This window comes from Ursus arctos, chromosome X (assembly GCF_023065955.2).
Source record: "Ursus arctos isolate Adak ecotype North America chromosome X, UrsArc2.0, whole genome shotgun sequence".
Classification (NCBI taxonomy): domain Eukaryota; kingdom Metazoa; phylum Chordata; class Mammalia; order Carnivora; family Ursidae; genus Ursus; species Ursus arctos.
Genome location: NC_079873.1, coordinates 46,641,141 through 46,663,705, shown reverse-complemented (window position 1 = coordinate 46,663,705; position 22,565 = coordinate 46,641,141). Strand labels below are relative to the sequence as shown.

General features: G+C 37.1%; 1 protein-coding gene across 1 annotated transcript; it reads right to left on the bottom strand.

Moving 5' to 3' along the window:
- Positions 1–355: 355 nt before the first annotated feature.
- Positions 356–1,306, bottom strand: FOXR2 (forkhead box R2). The gene has a single exon (XM_026489342.1). It carries the CDS (start codon positions 1,304–1,306, stop codon positions 356–358), a length of 951 nt encoding a protein of 316 aa, XP_026345127.1.
- Between the last annotated feature and the right edge of the window lie 21,259 nt (positions 1,307–22,565).

Below are 22,565 nucleotides of genomic sequence, written 5' to 3'. Positions count from 1 at the left end.
CACCATTTGCTTTCATATGTGAGTATACATGCCAGTAAACAAAATTCCTTTTCTTGTGAAATATGTCCTCTCTCCTTAACTTCCATGCTATTATTCCTAGGATTTCCTGCCTCTGCTTAAAATGCGTAACAACTGCCACTGTCTTCATGCAACTTTCCATGATTCTCCACATGGATATAAGCTCTGCCTCCTCTGTACCCACCTCTCAGTTTATTTAATACTATTCTTGTAGCTGTAGTTAAACACAGTCTTGTCACCTATCAGGCAGGGTAGGTTTAGGGATTAATGAAGGCCAATCAGGGCAATGGTGGGCCCAGTAAGGAGGGCAGTTTTCCAAAAAGGGAGAAGTGGTAGTTCAAAGGCCAAAGAGGGCGGCCATCACATCTGGCTGGCTCATGCACTGTTGGATGCTCTCCCTCCGAGCAGAGGCTAAGGCACGAGTCTCCTCCTGAAAGCGGCGATGTCCCTCCTCAGTAAGCCTCCAGAGGCCAGACCGTGGTTTTGCATTGGTCCCATCCTGAAGGTTGACTGGTGCCTTCTCAAAGCTGCCCAGGAAGCAGAGGTTGTGGCGGATGGTGTTTTTCCAGCCATTTGGAGCTGTCCAAAAAAAGGGGAAATGCTGTCGGGTGAAATTGTAGATCTCTTGCACATTGAGGCCACAGGGGGGGCTGTTTCTTAATGCCAGGGCAATTAGGTGACTGTAATTGAGGGGCGGCCGGGGCCAGGACCTCCTCTCCTGGCTGTTGCCTTGCCATAGCTTCTGGTTCTGGAAGCACTCCCCTTTGTTAGGGGATTGAAGGGACACAGAGCAGTTGTCATCTTGTTCCTCAGTTTTTTCTTCTGTGAGCTCCCAGTCACTGGGGGAATAAGTGCACTGCTTCTGTGGGGAAGATTTCTTGTTGGAGGAAATTGGCAGGGACTCCATCACTGTAGCCTTTGAGCAGTTAGATTCTTCATCCTTTGGAAGTGGCTGAGGGTAAGGAAGCATTCTTGTCAGATTCTTTTCCTTACTGGGCTTTAGGGTCTCCTGGCTGCCAAGGGGGCACATGATATTTGGATTTACCCACATCCACAGGTTAGGTTCACAGTCAGGACCATCTTTGTCTGGACTGGGTCTGCTCTCTTGAGGCACCTTTGGGGGCTCCGTTACTCGGAGTCTATATTTGGCAAGGTTCTGCTCAGCTAAGTGGCATTGGTCTGTAGTGCAGGGCAAGAAGAACTCATTCCCCATGTCCCAGTCCAGCAGCCCTGGGACCTGGCCATGGAGACTGTACCAGAATTCAGGATTTTTTAGTTTTATATCCATCTTTAGTGGAGAGGTAGATAGAGAGAGAGCTCTAAAAGGACAGAAGCACTTTTTCTGAGGCACTTTTCAAAGCCGTTGTTAGGGCACTGTTTCTGATCCAGTATATCTCATCTGGGGAGCTTATCAGGAGGCCTGTTAGAAGTACTAGAAAAAGGGGCACGGATAACTCATTGATAGGCAATCAAAATGGAGAAGTCAGTGTTCTACAACAGAGCTCAAAACAGAGAAGTAACTAAACAGAGCTTTTTAGCAGGAAAAAAGATCAAAGTAGAATTCCTGAGCTTTTGTTGGAAGCAGGAAGTCCCCACAAGAAGACCTACATATTCTGAATTATGTGCCAGCTAAGGTGATTTTCATAACCAGTTGATTGGCATATCTTTCAATTCTTTCTAGGTTCATTTAATGAATGAACAAACAGGTATACAGATCACATTATATTTCTGAGTTGTTCTTAAATGGTTTAAAAAATCATTCCATTTTTAAATTGCCTTTTGCAAGAGCTTTCATATAGATGATCGCAACTGATTTTCATGACAGCCCTGCAAGAAAACAGTGGGTATCATTAACCCCATGTTACAGATAAGGCAACTAAGATCTACAAGATATTTAAGACTACATATCTAAGTAGGTGGCAGAACTAGGTCCACAGTCCAGGTCCTCTGATCCTTTCATTATACCTACTGCCTCTTGATCACATTCAACATACTTTACAAATGAGGCAGCGATATGTGTAACCCAAGTTTTAGAGTAAAGTGGTAACTATTAGAAGATGATCTCCATTAGTCTCAATCCCATGCCAGAACTCAATCATGTTATTATTTTCAATCTTACTTTGGAAAACAGCTGGCTTCCCTCTCTCCAGGTCACCTTCTCAGGAACTGAGCTCTGAATTATACTCTGAAGACAATAGGACCAAAGAAGCTATGATGTGCAAGTTCCTGAAAACTCCAGAGTTTGACTCTCCAGTAAGGTAATCCCAAAACTGTTCTTAGGAAAAAGCAGAATGGGAAGGTATCACTTGAGTCTGCACAAAATCCATCTATAAGGTATGTGATTTTTGTTAAAACCATTACATAGGAATATACCTCAAAAATATCCAGCAAATGTCAACAAGAGCTACTGGGGGGACATACTAATCCCCCTATTGTTTTCCCACTCTCTTGTCCTACTCTATTCAAAAGAATCCTCCATACAGACTACCAGAGTGATCTTTTACTCTGTGTGTGTGTATAAAGTTTAATAATAGCATCAAGTTAATATTTATTGACAGTTCTAAGCACTATATATGATTTAACTCATTAATACTCAAAACAGTCCTATGAAATAGGTGCTTTTATTATTCTCTCTTTACAAAGGAAACAATGTAAGGAACAAAAACCCTAAGTCACACAGCTAGTGGAAGTCAGAACTGAGTTTCAAATCTAGGCAACCTGTCTGCAGAGCACAAGTTTTTATTCACTATACTCTTCTGTTTCTCTACTCTGAGATAAAATGTTATGAATTAATGCAGCATAAAAGGCCCTCCTGAATTCTACTCCTGTTTACCTTTCTAAACTAATTTATCACTTCAGCTTCCTTGCTTCATACTTTGCATCCCAGAAATAGTGAATTTCTGGGATTTTCACACTCTGCCCCCATCATTTGTCTATGTGCTTTTGCTCAAGTTGTCACTTCTACCTGGAATGACCTACTCCCAATTGCCTTGGTTTGGCTAACTTCTACTCATCTTTTAAGACTCAAGAAACCAAACAAGGAATCATGGAACACTACATCAAAAACTAATGATGTACTGTATGGTGACTAACATAACAATTAAAAAAAAAGACTCAAGAAACTTTCTCTAATAAAAAATGCTGCTTCTACCTCCCCATAGGGAGGGAATTAATGGATCCCTTTCCCAGTGGGGCACTGACCTGAGCAAAGCAGAGGACTAGCCCTGAAATAATCAGCTTATTATGACAATCCCAAGAGAGCCTGGCATCATTTTAGCTCTCACTCGGCCCTTATTCCATAAATGGGAGCTCTAGTGCTACAAAATTTCTATTTTCACCAGGGGAACACAATCCAATCTTTAGGGACTGGCTAGTAAAACCAGGTTATCATTTTGTATTTTATTTCTTTGAGCCTCATTAAAGCATTTAATCTAATTGAGCATCTACTGTTTTCCAAGCATTTGTAACAGGTCTCACAGATCAGTAAGACACACCCCGAGAGAGTATCACGGCTTATAGAGGAAGACAGACAAGTAAACAGAAAATTAAAGTACAGTGTAATGAGTGCTAGACACTACTAAGAGAGCGTAAAGAAGGAAAATCTAACCCAAATAACAGAAATCAGAAGTGTCCCCCATAGGAGTTGCTTGAGCTAAGGTTTAAAAACATGTAACCCAAGAGCAGAGACATGGGGAACAGGTTAGCACATGGCAACCAAAAGCTTGGTAACTTGTTTCTTAAGTGTGCTCTAAAAAAGGAGGCCAGAGCATTTTGCATATGCTTAGGAAAAATATTTAAACCTAGGTTTGTGGGTGAGTATCTTGATTTCTAGGCTTCCATCCATTCCAAGTGTTAATACAGGCAAAAGTGTTAGTGATTGATGAAATCAATTAATAAGCAAAGCAGGTACAACAACATAATAAGTTGGAAAAAGTGGAGGGAACTCATAATGATTTTAGAAATATATTTTCCAGTATGTGTATGCTCATGCTTATTCTCTCTTTCTCTTACACATAGACACACAAACTAATGACACAACAGCAGCAGCAGAAGTAGCACTTTCTCATGCCATCAATTTCCAAAAGCATTCCTATGCCCAGACTGGTCTCTACTAAAAGAACTGGTAAGGAGAGTAATTGATACATGTTTGGTGACAGGAAAAAAAAAATCAGATAAATCTAATAAATAAATCCTCTTGTTACAAATAAAAATGCCTTCAAGAATGTCATAATAAAAAATTATTATTAAAAAAAAGAATGTCAGGGCCAGTGTTAACAGGATGGAGAGTCAACTTCAAGGGGCTCCTGCTACCAAACTGTGACTTTTTAACACATATATTATGATTAATTGATACTGGTTTAGTCTGTAAAGTGCTGTGAGTACATAATGGTAACTCAAATTCTTTTAAAAGGTAATTTTAACAAAAAAGAGCAAATACCATAGGATATTTAAGTTTTCTTGTTTTTACATAGGAAAGTCTCAAATGCGCATAGGTATTTTTTTCATTTTAAGTCAATGTTTATTTATAAAATATAGATACTTATTTCTGTTGGAAGGTCAGCAGGAAAGAATGCATGAGAAACAACGTGTAAGCCATATGTGTTTCCAGAAAAACAGGTACCACACCAATGGGTACTGCATATAGTTGTATGCTGCCTGAGCTGTTTTCCAAACCATGTGCCCTGGTCCTGGAGATATACCAATCCATAGGAAGTGCCTCTCTCTAATTTGTACAGAGGAGCCACCCAGTTGTGTGTGACCACAATTCACATTTTCTTAGAGAGGGCATTTTTTTTTTTCTAATTCACACATAGACCAACAGCCATGTATATCAAGAACTGGTAAACAGATTAGCACTGATGGTCAAACATAACAATCAGGCAGAAATAGGTCCAATAAGGTTTTGCAGGATGGTTAACAATATAGTGTAAAGAAGAGAACTACGTAGGAAGACTCAATTTCTCATCTTCTAGGAAATGAATTATTTAGAAAGCCCTACTAATTATAATAAAATACAAATAAAAAACCATAAACCTTAATAGTACTAACAAACTAGATAAATATAGCAAAAAGGATAATGGGTACTGCCAACGTGCAAAAATTAGTGTTCATTCTTCCTTTTTTAAAAAGATTTTATTTATTTATTTGATAGAGAGAGAGAGACAGCCAGCGAGAGAGGGAACACAAGCAGGGGGATGGGAGACGAAGAAGCACGCTCCCAGCAGGGAACCCCGGGATCCGAGAACCCTGGGATCAGGCCCTGAGCCAAAGGCAGATGCATAACGACTGAGCCACCCAGGCGCCCCTAGTGTTCATTCTTCTTAAACACAAGTTAACACCAAAAAATAATACTGCGTGACAAGAGAATCAGACCGGAGATGGGTAGTAAGGAGGGCACGTATTGCACGGCGCACTGGGTGTTATACGCAACTAATGAATCATCGAACTTTATATCGGAAACCGGGGATGTACTGTATGGTGACTAACATAATATAATAAAAAATCATTAAAACAAAAAGAAATGTAATGAAAGTACAAAGATGCTAAAATTACCTTACTTGTGAGTAATTGTTTAACATCTTGTAAATACAAATGAGATTACTAAAAAAAAAAAAGAAAGAAATGTCATGAAATAACAAATAAAACATTATTATTAAAAGGATTTTAGCCAATGTCTCAGGTTAAGATTGAATTATGTCCTATGAGCCCCCAAAGAATCAATTATTGATAACCCATACTGTTACCTCAACTTATCTGAGATGGTATTTCTCTTTTTCTCTCAATTGTGTGAGCTTATCAAAATCCTAAGAAATTATAAAAATAATAAAATTACTGAAATTGTAGTAACATATCAAAAGAAGTGTAACAACTTAAAAAGGAAAAAAAATGTTAGGGTAGAAATAAAGAAGAAATAAATCAAACCCTGGTGTTCATATTTTAGAATAGGCTTAAATACAAGATGATGACTGTATCTGTAATCATTGCATTGTGTAGGCTTCAAATGTTATTCAAGCTGTCTGAAGTGTTTACAAAGAGAGCCATGTTTAAAACTTTTAGGAAATTTAATTCATCAAATTGGTATTTAATATTCAGATGGTCAATAAAAATTAATTTTAAAAGTTATGCTTATTAGCTATTTGAATTTAATAAAACTGAGCAGTAAACAAAGCACAAATAGTAGCAAATATTTCTCTATATACACAAAAGCCATTGGATGCTAAAGAATCTATGAAAGATTTCACTATTTTAACATTATTTTCACTAGCTTCTCTTTCCAGCAATTAGATTGACTTTTCAAGCTCCTGGAGACTTCACTTTTCTCACATGAATCAAAAACAAGAGTTCAATTTTGGACATTTTAAGTTTAAAGTAGCTGGGCTTGTTCAAACAGCAAACTGTAGCAGGCTATTGAAATAAAGCATTGCCATTTGACCTACCAACTTATCTCTGCTACACCTTACTTCAGTTTCTTCATGTATAAAATTGGCTATTGAAATAAAGCATTGCCATTTGACCTACCAACTTATCTCTGCTACACCTTACTTCAGTTTCTTCATGTATAAAATTGGATAATAATTTTTAACTTACCTGAACAAGTTATTGAGAATATTAAATGAAACAATGTATATCATTAATGAATGTATAATGTACATGAAGACCTAGTTTTAATATCTGACACATAATAAATTCCGTAAATATATGCTTTTGTTTATGTTATTCTTTTTTTTCCAATTTTATAATATTTTTATTATATTATGTTAGTCACCATACAGTACATCCCTAGCTTTTGATGTAAAGTTCCATGATTCATTACTTGCATACAACACCCAGTGCACCATGCAATACGTGCCCTCCTCAATGCCCATCACCAGTCCATCCCATTCCCCCACCCTCCTCCCCTCTGAAGCCCTCAGTTTGTATGTTATTCTTTTTAAGGGGAACATGGCTCCTAAACATGACTATATCACATAGAAATCATATTGGAAAACAAACAGGGTTTATTTTAATGACTGTTCATGGAATGCTTACTTAATTCAGCAATCGTGCGATTGGATTCTAACTCCTACTTTGGGAACTGAAATTTGGGCTCAAAAAAACCTCAATCCAACAAAACTTTGGGAGCTGCAATCTGAGCTCAAATAACTTCAATTCAACAAAACTTTGAGTCTTTATTTCAAAGCTTTGAGAGTTCTGAACTTGTGGGAGCAAAACACCTCTCTATTTGGAATACTTTTTTCAGAGTATTATTTCACTTACTGCTTGTTTTCCTTTCCAAGGTTTCAAGCTCAAGTGCCTGGGAAGGGGAAGAGAACTTTCTACAAGACAAAATAAAAAAGAAATGAAAACCTTGTCAAGACAGCTACATCCTCCTGTGAATTTCACACAGCTTAATGCAAAGAAGCCGTTCTTCTATAATAAGGATTAAGTGACTTGTCAAAAACATACAGACTACAGAGAGATGACCGTCAAGATCCTAGGTACAGTACATGGTTTACACATTCTCAGCTGTTTTTTGTTATTCTGAAGAGGACAAGTCACACCAACATATGTATATTTTTTAAACATATATTGTATCCAGATCAATACAGCACAATAACTCTTTGCTGCAAACATGTAAGAAAAAATGAATAGAATTACATAGAGAGACAGTTCATGAAAGATAGTCAAGCTCAAATACAAGAAAAATATCTCACTAGACCAGAAATACAAAATAATGAGTGGGACTGAAGCCATTAGTTTGTTGGGCTCTGGATTATCAAGTGGGAAATGGAAGTCAGGCATTTGGTTTCTTTAGGGGAAATGAGACCTAAAGTCAAGGACTAGGGTGGGGCTAACTTTGCTTGTAAAAAGAAGTTAAAAAATACAGCTGCCAAACCCTGGCAAACTGCAGGTCTGAGAAAGAAAGTCACATAAAATCTTGCAACCAGACGATGAGTCCCACTGTTTACTAGCTATGGTAACTGGTTCTATTGGATCTCCTGGATTTGTGGTATCCTCAGTAACATCACAAGGTAGGAACTCAAAACTGCCGTTCTGAGATTTAATAGTGGGTTAAAGACTGGAGGCCTGGGAGGAGGCAACTAAAAAACTTCTAGATAGGGATGGGTAAACATAGACTAATGAATATAGAGGTAGATGAGATGCAGAGAACAGAAACCTTTCATTCAAATTAAGCTGAAAACTAAAATCTTAAAAGACATGAAGAAATTTAGTAACAAGAACAATTAACAACCAAATCATTAATTCATTCCAGATAGTTATAATATTATGGAACCACCTGGAAAATAAGTATGTTTAGGGTATTCAAACAGATAAAGAGCTAACATATTAAAAATGTACACAATGAGGGGCACCTGGGTGGCTCAGTCAGTTGAGCATCGACTCTTAATGGTGGCTTAGGTCATGATCTCAGGGTCATGAGATGGAGCCCTGTGTCGGGCTCCATGCTTGGGGTGGAGCATGCTTAAGATTCTCTTCCTCTGTCTCCCTCTGTTCCTCCTCACCATGCCTATCAAACATGCATGTGCACTCTCTCTTTCTCTCAAAAAAATATACACAATGAAAGGTACTGGTAGAGATGAAAAGGAAACAATACGCCACTGAGATGATCAAGTTTTGTTCCATAGCTAGACTTCAGAAGTTTGTGTGCCTAGCTGTAGAGAAAAGAATTTGTTCCCACTGCCCTGAAGCAGTGAGAAAGCCATAGATCTTGATGCTCATACAAGCTGTGTTGGAAGTAGGCTAATTGCTGAAGCTAAGACTAGCTTAGATAAAGCCACAGTGAAGACACAGAACCACTGGTTCACTTACAAAATAACAATGACAATAAAGAGTAGAGTTCAGTTTGAGTCAAACCTAAGTGTAAAATTTGAAGAAGAAGATGCAGATGCATATATGTTTCATTCTTTTGAAGTAATCCTAACTGTTCATTGTGATGTACGGTGTGATGGTTGAGCAATCAGCTCTGCCTCAGAGAGTGCTGAGAGCTCCTTGCAGGAAGTTTACCAAAACATTCTGAAGCATTCTCAAAGTGGTTTTTTTTAAATTAAGAAATAATTTACATATATTAGACGCATAGAACATATATATTCAATTTGATGAATTTTGACAATCATATACTTCCACATAACCACTATCCAAAGCAAGATGTGGAACATGTCTATCACCCCAGAGAGTCTTCTCATTTCCTTTCCAGTCCATCTTTACTCAACCTTGCAACTACTTTCTGTCTTCTATCATAAATTACTTGTGCTTGTACTTGTACTTTATGTAAAAGAATTATATAAAATAATAATAATAATAGTAAGGGCCCCTGTGTGGCTTAGTTAAGCATCTGCCTTTGGCTTAGGTCATGATTCCAGGGTCCTGGGATTGAGCCCCATGTCGGGCTCCCTGCTCAGTGGGTAGTCTCCTTGTCCCTCCCCCTCTGCCCCTCTGCTCCTCTGCCCCTCCGCCCCTCTGCTTGTGTGCTCTCTCTCCCTCAAAAAAATAATAAATAAGATAAATAATAATAATAATAAAGGAATAATCTTAAGAGCTACTATTAAAATGTTTCCAGCTTTTTTTAAGGATTTTATTTATTTGTCAGAGAAAAAGAGGGCACAAGCAGGGGGAGTGGCAGGCAGAGGGAGAAGCATGCTTCCAGCTGAGCAAGGAGCCCAATGCAGGACTCAATCCCAGGACCCTGGGATCATGAACTGAGCGGAAGGCAGATGTTTAACTGACTGAGCTACCCAGGCATCCCAAAAATGGTTCCTTCTAAGGGAAGGTCAACTAGACTGGAAGCCAGCAATAATGGATGCTAGAAATATTTACACATACTGAAGTTAAACTGTCAACCTGGATCTTTGTACCCAACTAATCAAGTATGAGGGCAAAATAAAGACATTTTCAGTCTTTACTCAGAGTTAATCACCTATATAATGTCATTACATGCACATGTAAGCCATGTATTTTAGCAATAAGGGAAGTGAAGCCAGAAAGAAAATATAGGGAAAAGAGGGAACCAATGATAAGCAAAGCAACTGATAAACTATGTTTAATATGACTATAAAATTTTAACTGATTTTTGTGTTTCAAAGGGCAAACTAAAATTTTATCCAAAAATAAGAAAGGGTATAGTGGGTAGTTCATGCATACTAAAGCATTTGCCATAGTTAAGAGGATAGAAATACTGAATGACTGCAGACTTTCTTTGAAAATTTTATAGTTATGTATATATCAAAAATATTTGACAAGCAGTAAGACTATAAATGTAATATATACATTCAAATCACCAGAAGTAATGTGACAAAGAAGCCAGAAAGCTGATGTTAACCGAAAACAAACAAAAAAAAGTAGAAATGAGTCAAAATATATCAACAAGCATTATTGTAAACAAATTAATCCCACCTAATGAAGATAAGATTGTCGTAATAGTTTTCTTTTGTAATCCAGTTATATACTATTTATAAGAACTATGCCCCAAAAAAGTTGGTCTGGCAAAATTAATATTAGAAAACAGAACTAAAGGAATAAAAAGCATCAATAATAGAGATACTCCATAATAATAAAAGAAACAATGCACACGGACTTGAATGCATGTCACAACATGATAGCAAAACACTGAAGCAAAAACTGACAGAATTACAAGGAAACATATATAAATACACAAACAAGACAGAGAATTACACCCCCCTCCATCACAAATAAATGAGGAAGAAAAAATAATAAGGACAAAAGCTTTGAGCAATACAAGCATAGAAGACAGACCTATATTTAGAGATATAACTCTCACCCCAAAATTAGAAAATCTACACTCAATTTAAGAATTTACAAAAATTTACCACACAGTAGGTCACTAAGAAGTCTCAAAAAGTGTCCTCTGATCACAATGCTATTAGCCATGAAATACAGGAAAATAATAATAAAGTAAAACATTGCTTAGATACTTCAAAAATCACTCCTTAAAATCTTTTTGGATAAATAAGAGTTCAAAATGAAAATTACAACATATTCAAACCCCAACAGCAACCGAAACATTATATTCTGCAAGTTTTGAGATACAGTAAAGCAGTATTTAGAATGGAATTTATAGCTGTAAATGAACAATTGTTGACAAGTAAAACATATTATAGATTGTGTTTTCCACAAATGAAAATAGAAAAACCAACAAAATGAATAAATCTTATTAAAAGACATAAGATAAAATCAAGAGAGATACCATATTTACATATTGGATGGCTTGTATTATAAAAATATTAATATTCTGCAATTTACTCTAAAAATCAGTGTCATTCCAGTCAAAATCCCCAAAGGACTGTTAAGAAAAAGCAACTTTTCAAGTTGATCTTCATATTAAAGGGAAGAGCAAAAGGCCTGGAATACCTAAGACACAGTAAAGAAAATATAGTGAGGAGATTTGCCTTACCAGACCTTATTATAAAGCTACAGTAAATTAAGACTGTTATTAAAAGAAGGAACACAAAAAGGCCAAAGAAACAAACTCCATCATTGTTACTCTCTATTCTTCTTTGTTTTTCTCCTTAGCAATTATCATTCCTTAACGTGTTATATAATTCTATTATTTATCTTATTTATTGTCTGTTTGCCTCCTCAGGTCAATAAAGACAGAGATTTGTTGTCTGTGTTTGCCTGTTTTCAATGAAGAGTGCCTGGAAGAGTGCTGGGCTTAAAATAAATGATCAATAAATATCAGTTGAATGAATAAAGAAAGACCTAAATGTGAAAATCAAAACTCAAAGTTTTAAAAAAGAAAATCCAGGGGGAATAAATATGTTTATGTACTTGGAGTGGGGAAGAATTACTTAGAAATACAAAAAAAAAGATTACATAAAAATTTTAAACTCACAGACACACACACACACACACATACCCTCCATTATAAATAAAGGTTAAGCTTCACTAGGAATCAGAGAAATGCAAATTAAAACAAAAATAAGATGATGTTACAAACCATTAGTTTAACAATATCTAGTAAATTTGAAGATAGTTGAAACTTACTAAGAATTCTCCTTTTTCTTTGAAAGGTAAAACAAATGAAAATTAGGTTACCACCTAAATTTCCATAGTAGATTAAAAAATATATATATATAGATATATAATATATTATATAATATGTAACATTATATATTATATAATTATAGTCGTTATAATAAATTATTCTAATATTAGAATAATGTACCAAAGCTACACAGCTCAATATGGCTTAATTTCAAAAGTATAATTTTAAATAAAAAAAGTTACAATTGAATATATACTATATGCCATCATTTAAATGAAGTTTTATTTTTTAATTTTTTAAAAGATTTTTAAAACTTATTTATTTGACAGAGAGAGAGACAGTCAGCGAGAGAGGGAACACAAGCAGGGGAAGTGGGAGAGAAAGAAGCAGGCTGCCAGCGGAGCAGGGAGCCTGATGTGGGGCTTGATCCCAAAGCCCTGGGATCAGGCCCTGAGCCGAAGGCACGCGCTTAAGGACTGAGCCACCCAGGCGCCCCTTAAATGAAGTTTTAAAAGCTGCAACACCATACCATTTTAAATATGTAGATTCAAAAACGTATAGAGAAAGTTTAAAACTATGCAAAAAGAAAATAGGATTATTTTCTAAGAGGGAGGAGTATATAGGGAGTTTCAAATGTGTTTGTAATGTGGGAAAAATGAACCAATTATGTGATACTAAGTCACACCCATCATTTTGGCAAAAAATGAAGGAACAATAACATCAAGCTTTGATAGGAAGGGTGGGAAACACTCTCATCCACTACTGGGAGTGTAAATTGGTGCAGCTGTTTTAAAGGGCAATTTGTCAGTGTTTATTAAAAGCTACAATCTGACTACCTTGAGATTCAGCAATTTTTACTTCTACATGTGCATCCTAGAAAATATTTGTAAGTGTCCTTAGGGAAACATGTAAGAGGGTTCTCATAATACCGCTTGGAACGCTGAAAAATAGCTAAATGCCTATCAATATGGAAATAAGTGAACTAAACACAGTTACAAAAAAAAAGGAATACCATGCAGCTTTCACAAAGAATAAATTATTTGTAAGAAGACCAGATGCAATCCAGAATTGTTGGTGAAAAAAAAATTAAGTTGTATAAAGTTATGGTAAACTACAGTTAATCGGAAGGATGACCATAGTGAGGAGAGGACTCAAGGGTAGGTAGTGATAACTAAAATCTTACCTGTAGTGATGAGGAGGACCGTGATGTGACAGAGCTGATCATAAGACTGCCAAAAGTACTTACTATGGCGGCACTAACTCGAAAGTCCGCCACTGCAAAAAACACATGTTCATAAGGCGGAGCTCTCCATGCGTCTTCCTGTACGATGAAGAATGTGACGTGAACAAACCGACCCATGGAAAACAGAAACATCATGATGTGGGCAGGGCTAACTGGAGGCCTGCCAATAGGAATGAGACAGACACTAGGGTAGGCAGGCTACCCAGCAGCCTGCTTGTACGATAAAGAGGACCCTTATGTGGGGAAAGCTGTCCATAGACTGCCTATAAAAAGGAGAAACATCGTTGTTGCGGGCAGGCCTGGTGAGAAGACTCCTAATAGAAAAATAAGCCCCTGGTGTCAGCAAGAGTAAACATAGGACTGTCTGCATAATAAGGAAGGCCCTGGTACGTACTGAGATGAATAGAGAACATCTGGTAGAGAAGAATCCTGGTATAGGTATGCCAATAGAGGAGAACATTTGTGTGGGTGGAACTATCCAGATGTCTGCTTATACAAACCCTAGTTTGGAAGGGTATAATCAGAAGACTTCCAATAGAGAATAGAAGAAAACTTAGTGTGGGTGGGACTAACTAGAGGCTGCCTATGGTAATAGGAAGGACTCAGTGTAGGTGGAGCTGTCCAAAGACTTGCCTGTAATGATAACGAGGAGAACACTGTTGTGGTTGGAACTGGCAGAGGTGCTTGGATATATAGATGACCAGGATTCTGAAGTGGTAAAGTATTAGGGGCCTGTTTGAAAAAAATGAGGAAAACCCCTGTGTGGTGGGGGGGGGGGGAGAAGAAGAAGACTCACTGTAGTAATAAAGAAGATCAAAGAAGGGCATGACCATGTAGAAGATTGCAGATGGAAAGTTGTATGCTTCCTCTGGGGACTGGGTATTAATAATGGAGTGGCAGTTTGGATCTGGTTCTATGGAAAAAGCAGCTCTACAATGGACAACCCCAAGATCTGGTGGAGGAATTGTTTTCAGGTATACCGGGAAGTCTTTGATAATCAGATCAATGCTGGTCTCATAGAATGAGTTAGGGACTGTGCTATTCCATTCATTTTTTGGTAAGAGTTTGAGAATGGTGTTAATTTTTCTTTAAATGTTTTTTAATAATATTTTTATTATATTATGTTAGTCACCATAAAGTACATCCCTAGTTTTTGATGTAAAGTTCCATGATTCATTACTTGTGTATAATTCTCCAGTGATCTGGTCCAAGGCTATTCTTGTTAGGGTGGTTTTTAAATTAATGATTCAATCTCCTTACTATTATAGGTATACTGAGATTTTTCCATTTCTCCTCAATCCATTCTTGTTAGGTTGTCTGTTTCTATATATTTGTCTGTTTAATCTAGATTATTCATTTTTTGGCATGAAATTGTTCATAGTACCCTTTTATAGTCCTTTAGTTCTATAAACACAGTAGTAATGTCCTCACATTTCTGATTTTAACAATGTGTTATCTGTTTTTTTAAGTTTTTATTTAAATTCTGGTTACTTCACTTGCAGTGTAATATTAGTTTCAGGTGTACAATATACAGATTCGGCACTTCCATACAATAACTGGTGCTCATCATAAGTGAACTCCTTAATCCCCATCACTTATTTAACCTATCCGCCCACCCATCTCCTCTGATAAATATCAATTTCATCTCTTAAGAGTCTGTGTTGTGGATTGCCTCTCTCTCTCTCTTTTCCCCCTTTGTTTGTTTTGTTTCTTAAATTCCACATATGAATGAAATAATATGGTATTTGTCTTTCTCCTACTGACTGATTTTGCTTATCATAATACTTTCTAGTTCCATCCATGCCTTTGCAAAACATGGCTGATGAATATTCCATCCTATGCATATACCACATCTTCTTTATCCATTCATCAGTCAATGGACAGTTGGGCTGTTTCCATAAATTGGCTATTGTAGATAAGGCTGCTATAAACATTGAGGTGCATGTATCCCTTTGAATTAGTATTTTTGTATTCTTTGGGTAAATACCTAGTAGTGCAATTGCTGGATCATAAGGTAGTTCTATTTTTAACTTTTTGAGGACCTCCACACTGTTTTCCAGAGTGGCCACACCAGTTTGCATTCCCACCAACAGTGCAAGAGGGTTCCTGTTCTTTACATCCTCGCCAACACCTTTTGTTTCCTGAGTTGTTTTTACCCATTCTGACAGGTGTGAGGTAATATCTCATTGTAGTTTTGATTTGTATCTCCTCTATGATCAGTGGTGTTGGTATCTTTTCATGTGACTGTGGGCCATCTGAATGTCTTCTTTGGAAAAGTGTCTATTCGTGTCTTCTGCCCATGTTTTAATAGGATTATGTTTATTGGGGTGCTGAGTTTTATAAGTTCTTTATAGATTTCGAATATGAACCCTTTATCAGATATGTAATTTGCAAATATCTTCTCCAATGCCGTAGGGTGCTTTTTAGTTTTGTTGATTGTTTCCTTCACTGTACAGAAGCTTTTCATTTTGATGAAGCCTCAATAGTTTATTTTTGCTTTTGTTTCCCTTAACCTCAGGTGACATATCTAGAAAAAAGTTGGTATGGCTGATGTCAAAGAGTAAAATTAGTACCTGTGTTCTCTAGGATTTTGATGGTTTCCTGACTCATATTTGGGTCTTTCATCCATTTGAATTTATTTTTGTGTATCGTGTAAGAAAGTGGTCCACTTTCATTCTTTGCATCTAGCTGTCCAGTTTTCCCAACACCATTTGTTGAAAACACTGTCTTTTTTCCACTAGATATTCTTTCATGCTTTGTTGAATATTAAGTGACCATATAGTTGTGAGTTTGTTTCTGGACTTTCTGTTCTGTTCCATTATCTATGTGTCTATTTTTGTGTAAGTATCCTACTGTTTTGATCACTAAACCTTTGTAGTATACCTCAAAGTCTGGAATTGTGATGCCTCCAGCTTTGCTATTCTTTTTCAAGGTTTCTTTGGCAATTCAGGGTCTGTGTGGTTCCATACAAACTTTAAGATTGTTTTTTTCTAGCTTTGTTAAAAATGTTGTTAAGTTGATAAGGATTGCTTTGGGTGGTGTGCACATTTTAAAAATATTTGTTCTTCAGATCCATGAGCATGGAATGTCTTTCCATTTCTTTGTGTCATCTTCATATTCTTTTTTTTTATTCTGTTATGTTAGTCACCATCCAGTACATCATTAGTTTTTGATGTAGTGTTCAATGATTCATTATTTATGTATAACACCCAGTGCTCATTGCAACACGTGCACTCCTTAATACCCATCACCAGGCTACACCATCCCCTCACCCCCACCCCTCTCTAAAACTCTCAGTTTGTTTCCCAGAGTCCGTAGTCTCGCATGTTTCATTTCCCTCTCTGATTCCCCCCCACTTCAGTTTTCCCTTCCTTCACCTAATGTCCTCTGTACCATTCCTTATGTTCCACATATGATTGGAACCATATGAAATTGTCTTTCTCTACTTGACTTCTTTCACTTAGTATAATCCCATTTAAGAAACAAAACAAGCAAAAGGGTGAGAGAGAGAGAGGCAATCCATGGATGGCACAAACTCTTAAGAGGTGAAATTGATAGTTCCATCCATGTTGATGCAAATGGTGGGTATTCATCCTTTCTGATGGCTGAATAATATTCCATTGTATATATGAACCACATCTTCTTTATCCATTCATCTGTTGGAGGGCATCTCACCTCCTTCCACAGTTTGGCTATGGTAGATATTGCTGCTATGAACATTGGGGTGAATGTGCCCCTTCTTTTCACTACATCTGTATCTTTGGGGTAGATACCAAGTAGTGCAGTTGCTGGGTCTTAAGGTAGCTCTATTTTTAACATCTTAAGGAACCTCCATACTGTTGTCCAAAGTGCTGTACCGGCTTCCATTCCCACCAAGAGTGTAAGAAGGTTCCCCTTCCACCATAACCTCACCAAAACATGTTGTTTCCTGTTTTGTTAATTTTTGCCATTCTAACTGGTGTAAGGTGGTATCTCCTTGTAGTTTTGGTTATTATTTCCCTGATGGCTAGTGATGTTGAACATTTTTTCATGTGTCTGTTAGCCATTTCTATGTCTTCCTTAGATAAGTGTCTGTTCATGTCTTCTACCCATTTTTGACTGGATTATTTGTTTTCTGCGTGTTGAGTTTGAGAAGTTCATTATAGATCTTGGATACCAACCCTTTATCTGATATGTCATTTGCAAATATCTTCTCCCATTTGGTGGATTGCCTCTTAGTTTGGTTGACTGTTTCCTTTACTGCGCAGAAGCTTTTTATATTGATGAAGTCCCAAAAGTTCATTTTTGCTTTTGTTTTGCTTGCTTTGGAGACATATCCTGAAAGAATGTACTGTGTCCAAGGTCAAAGCAGTTACAGCTTATGTTCTCTATGATTTTGATGTATTCCTGTCTCACACTGAGGTCTTTCATCCATTTTGAGTTTGTCATTGTGTATGGTATAAGAGAATGGTCCAGTTTCATTCTTCTGTATTTATCTGTCCAATATTCCCAGCACCATTTATTGAAGAGACTGTCTTCTTTTCCTTTGGATATTTTTTCCTGCTTTGTTGAAGGTTGGTTGACCACAGTGTTAGGGTCCATTTCTGGAGTCTCAATTCTGTTCCATTGATCTATGTGTCTGTTTTCATGCCAATACCACACTGTCTTTGTGACCACACCTTTGTAATAAAACCTGAAATCAGGCAACATGCCTGATGCCCCCAGCTTTTTTTTCTTTCTTTTTTTTTTTTAAATTATTATGTTATGTTAGTCACCATACAGTACATACTTAGCTTTTGATGTAGTGTTCCATGATTCATTGTTTGCGTATAGCACCCAGTGCTCCATGCAATATGTGCCCTCCTTAATACCCATCACTGACCTATCCCAATCCCCCAACCCCCTCCCCTCTGAAGCCTCAGTTTGTTTCCCAGAGTCCATAGTCTCTCATGGTTCATTTCCCCTTCTGCTTACCCCCCCTTCATTCTTCCCTTCCTTCTCCTACCGATCTCCCTGCTATTTCTTATGTTCCTTAAATGAGTGAAACCATATGATAATTGTCTTTCTCTGCTTGATTTATTTCACTTAGCATAATCTCCTTCAGTCCCATCCATGTTGCTGTAAATGTTGGGTAATCATTCTTTCTGATGGCTGAGCAATATTCCATTGTATATATAGACCACATCTTCTTTATCCATTCATCTGTTGAAAGGTATCTCAGCTTCTTCCACAATTTAGCTATTGTGGACAATGCTGCTATGAACATTGGTGTACATATGGCCTTTCTCTTCACTACATCTGTATCTTTGGGGTAAATACCCAGTAGTGCAATGGCTGGGTCATAGGGTAGCTCAATTTTTAACTTTTTACGGGGCCTCCACATTGTTTTCCAAAGTGGCTGTGCCAACTTGAATTCCCACCAACAGTGTAAAAGGGTTCCCCTTCCTCCACATCCTCTCCAACATTTGTTGTTTCTTGCCTTGTCCATTTTTGCCATTCTAACTGGAATAAGGTGGTATCTCAAGGTGGTTTTGATTTGAATTTCCCTGATGGCTAATGATGTTGAACATTTTTTTATGTGTCTGTTAGCCATTTATATGTCTTTTTTTTTCTTTTTTCTTTTTCATCATTCCTTTAGTGATTCGGATCTTTTTTGCTTCCAGAAAAATTTTAGGATTGTTTCCCCCACTTCTTTGAAAAATGCCAATGGTATTTTAATAGAGGTGGTTTTGAAAGTGTAGATTGTTCTGGGCAGCATAGACATTCTAACAATGTTTATACTTCCAATCCATGAGCATGCAATGTTTTTCCATCTCTTTGTTCTTCCTCAATTTCTTTCATAAGTGTTCTGTAGTTTCTTGAGTATAGACACTTCACTTCTTTTGTTAGGTTTATTCCTAAGTATCTCATCGGTTTTGGTGCTATTGTAAATGGAATTGATTCCTTAATTTCTCTTTCTTCAGTTACATTCTTAGTGTATAGAAAAGCAACTGATTTCTGTGCACTGATATTGTATCCTGCCACATTACTGACGTGCTATATGAGTTCTAGTAATTTAGGGGTGGAGCCTTTTGGATTTTCAACATAAAATATCATGCGATCTGTGAAGAGAGAGTTTGACTTCTTTGCCAATTTGAGTACCTTTTATTTCTCTTTGTTGTCTAATTGCTGAGGCTAGGAATTCTAGTACTATGTTGAACAATAGTGGGCATCCCTGTGTTATTCCTGACCTTAAGGGAAAAGTGCTCTGATTGTCCCCATTGAGAATGATATTTACTTTGGGGTTTTCATAGATGGCCTCTATGAAATTGTGGAATGTAGCCTCTATCCCTATTCTTTGAAGAGTTTCAATCAGGAAAGGATGCTGTATTTTGTCAAATGCTTTTTCTGCATCAATTGAGATAATATGGTTCTTGTCTTTTATTAATGCGCTCTGTCACATTGATTGATTCGCAAATGTTGAACCACCCTTGCATCCCAGGAATAAACCCCACCTTGTCCTGGTGGATAATCCCTTTAATGTACTGTTGGATTCTATTGGCTAGGATCTTGTTGAGTATTTTGGCATCCGTGGTCATCACGGACATTGGTCTGTAATTTTTCCTTTTGATGGGATCTTTGACTGGTTTTGGGAACAAGGTAATGCTGGCCTCATAGAACAAGTTTGGAAAATGTTGTCTCTTTCTGTTTTTTGAAGCAGCTTCAGAAGAATAGGTATGATTTCTTCTTTAATGTTTGGTAGAATTGCCCTGGGAAGCCATGTGGCCCTGGGCTCTTGGTTTTTGGGAGGTTTTTGATTACTGCTTCAATTTTGTTATTGGTTATTGGTCTATTCAGATTGTCAATTTCTTCCTGTCTCAGTTTTGGTAGTTTATAAGTTTCCAGGAAGGCATCCATTTCTTCCAGGTTACTTAATTTATTGGCGTATAATTGCTGATAATAATTTCTAATAATTCTATTTCCTTTATGTTCATCTTGATGTCTCCCCTATCATTCATAATTTTATTAATTTGGGTTTTTTCCCTTTTCTTTTGGATAAGTCTGGTGAGAGTATTATCGATCTTATTAATTATTTCAGAGAACCAGCTGCTAGTTTTGTTGATGTGCTCTACTGTATTTCTGGTTTCTAGTTCATTGATCTCTGCTCTAATCTTTGTTATTTCTCTTCTCCTACTCAGTTTAGGTTTTATTTGCTGTTCTTTCTCCCATTCCTTTAGGTGTAAGGTTACCTTGTGCATTTGAGATTTTTCTACTTTTTTGAGTGGCCATGTATTTCCCCCTTAGGACAGTCTTTGCAGGATCCTATAGGTTTTGGACTGATGTCATTTCATTCTCATTGGTTTCCATGAAAATTTTAAGTTCTTCTTTAATTTCCTGGTTGACCCAAATATTCTTTAGCAGAATGGTTTTTAACTTCCAAGTGTTTGAATTCCTTCCAAATTTTTTCCTGTGATTGGTTCTAGTTTCAAAGCATTGTGGTCTGAGAATATACAGGGAATAATCTCAATCTTTTGGTATCAGTTGAGACCTGATTTGTGATCCAATATGTGTTCTATTCTGGAGAAAGTTCCATGTGCATTCAAGAAGAATGAGTATTCTGTTGTTTTAGGGTGGAATGTTCTGTATATATCTATGAGGTCCATCGTATCCCATGTGTCATTCAAAGCTCTTGTTTCTTTGTTGATCTGCTTAGATTATCTGTCCGTTGCTGAGAGTGGAGTGTTAAGGTCTCCTACTATTAATGTATTATTACCCATATGTTTCTCTTTTTCACAATTGAAAATCTTCCTTTTATTTTTATTTTTTTTAATTTAAAAAAAAATTTTTAATTATATTCTGTTAGTCACCATACAGTACATCCCTGGTTTCTGATGTAAAGTTCGATGATTCATTAGTTGCGTATAACACCCAGTGCACCATGCAATACATGCCCTCCTTACTATCCATCACCAGCTTATCCCATTCCCCCATCCCCCTCCCCTCTGATACCCTCAGTTTGTTTCTCAGAGTCCATAGTCTCTCATGCTTCATTCCCCCTTCTGATTACCCCCCTTTCTTTATCCCTTAAATCTCATGTTAAGCTACTACATATTATCCTTTCCAAGCATTTTTCTTTTCTTTTTTTTATAATAATTTTTTATTATGTTATTTAGTCTCCATACAGTATATCCTTAGTTTTTGATGTAATTTTCCATGATTCATTATTTGCATATAACACCCAGTGCACCATGCAATATGTTTCTTTATTTTGGTTAACAGTGGGCTTATGTAGTTGGCTGCTCCCATGTTGGGATATAGATATTAACAACTGTTAGATCCTCTTGTTGGATAAACCCTTTAAGAATGATATAGTGTTCTTTTGCATCTCTAAGTACAGTCTTTAGCTTAAAATCTAATTTGTCTGATGTGAGAATTGCTAGCCCAGCTTTCTTTTGAGGTCCATTGGCATAAAAAATTGTTCTCCATCCCCTCACTTTCAGTCGGGGGGTATCTTTAGTTTCAAAATGAGACTCTTGTAGACAGCATATGGATGGGTCATGTCTTTTTATCCAATCTGCAACCCTATGCCTTTTCATGGGAACATTTAAGCCATTCATATTGAGAGTGACTATTGAAAGACATGATTTTAGTGGCAACATATTGCCTGTGATATCCCTGATTCTATATTGTCTCTGTAAATTTCTAGTCTATATTACTCTTGGGGTCTTTCTTCTTTTATAGTATCCCCCTTAATATTTATTGCAGGGCCGGTTTGGTGGTCACATATTCTTTCAGTTTCTCCTGGTTCTGGAAGCTCCTTGTCTCTCCATCCATTCTGAATGATAGCCTTCCAGGATACAGTATCCTTGGCTGCATGTTGTTCTCATGGAGTACCCTGAATATGTTTTGCCAGCCTTTTCTGGCTTTCCAGGTCTCTTTGGACAGGTCTGACGTTATTCTGATGTTCCTCCCTCTGTATGTATGAAATCGCTTCTGCCTAGCTGCTCTCAAGATGGCTTCCTTGGTTATAAGCTTTGCCAGTTTTATTATTATATGTTGGAGCATTGGTCTGTTCTCATTGATCTGGGAGGAGTCCTCTCTGCCTCTTGGACACAAATGCTTGTTTACTTCCCCAGATTAGGGAAGTTCTCAGCGATGATTTGCTCAGATATACCTTCTAGTCCTCTCTCTCTCTCCACCTTTTTAGGTATCCCAATAATTCTGATGTTGGAATGTTTCATGGTTTCATTAATTTCTCTCATGTGGTCTCTTGGGCTTTAAGCTGTTTCTCCCAGGCCTCCTCAGCTTCCTTCTTTTCTATCATTTTATCTTCCAGCTCAC

Bases quoted from the DNA above. Each gene is read 5' to 3' on its own strand.
- FOXR2 (XM_026489342.1), bottom strand. From the start codon at position 1,306: ATGGATATAAAACTAAAAAATCCTGAATTCTGGTACAGTCTCCATGGC.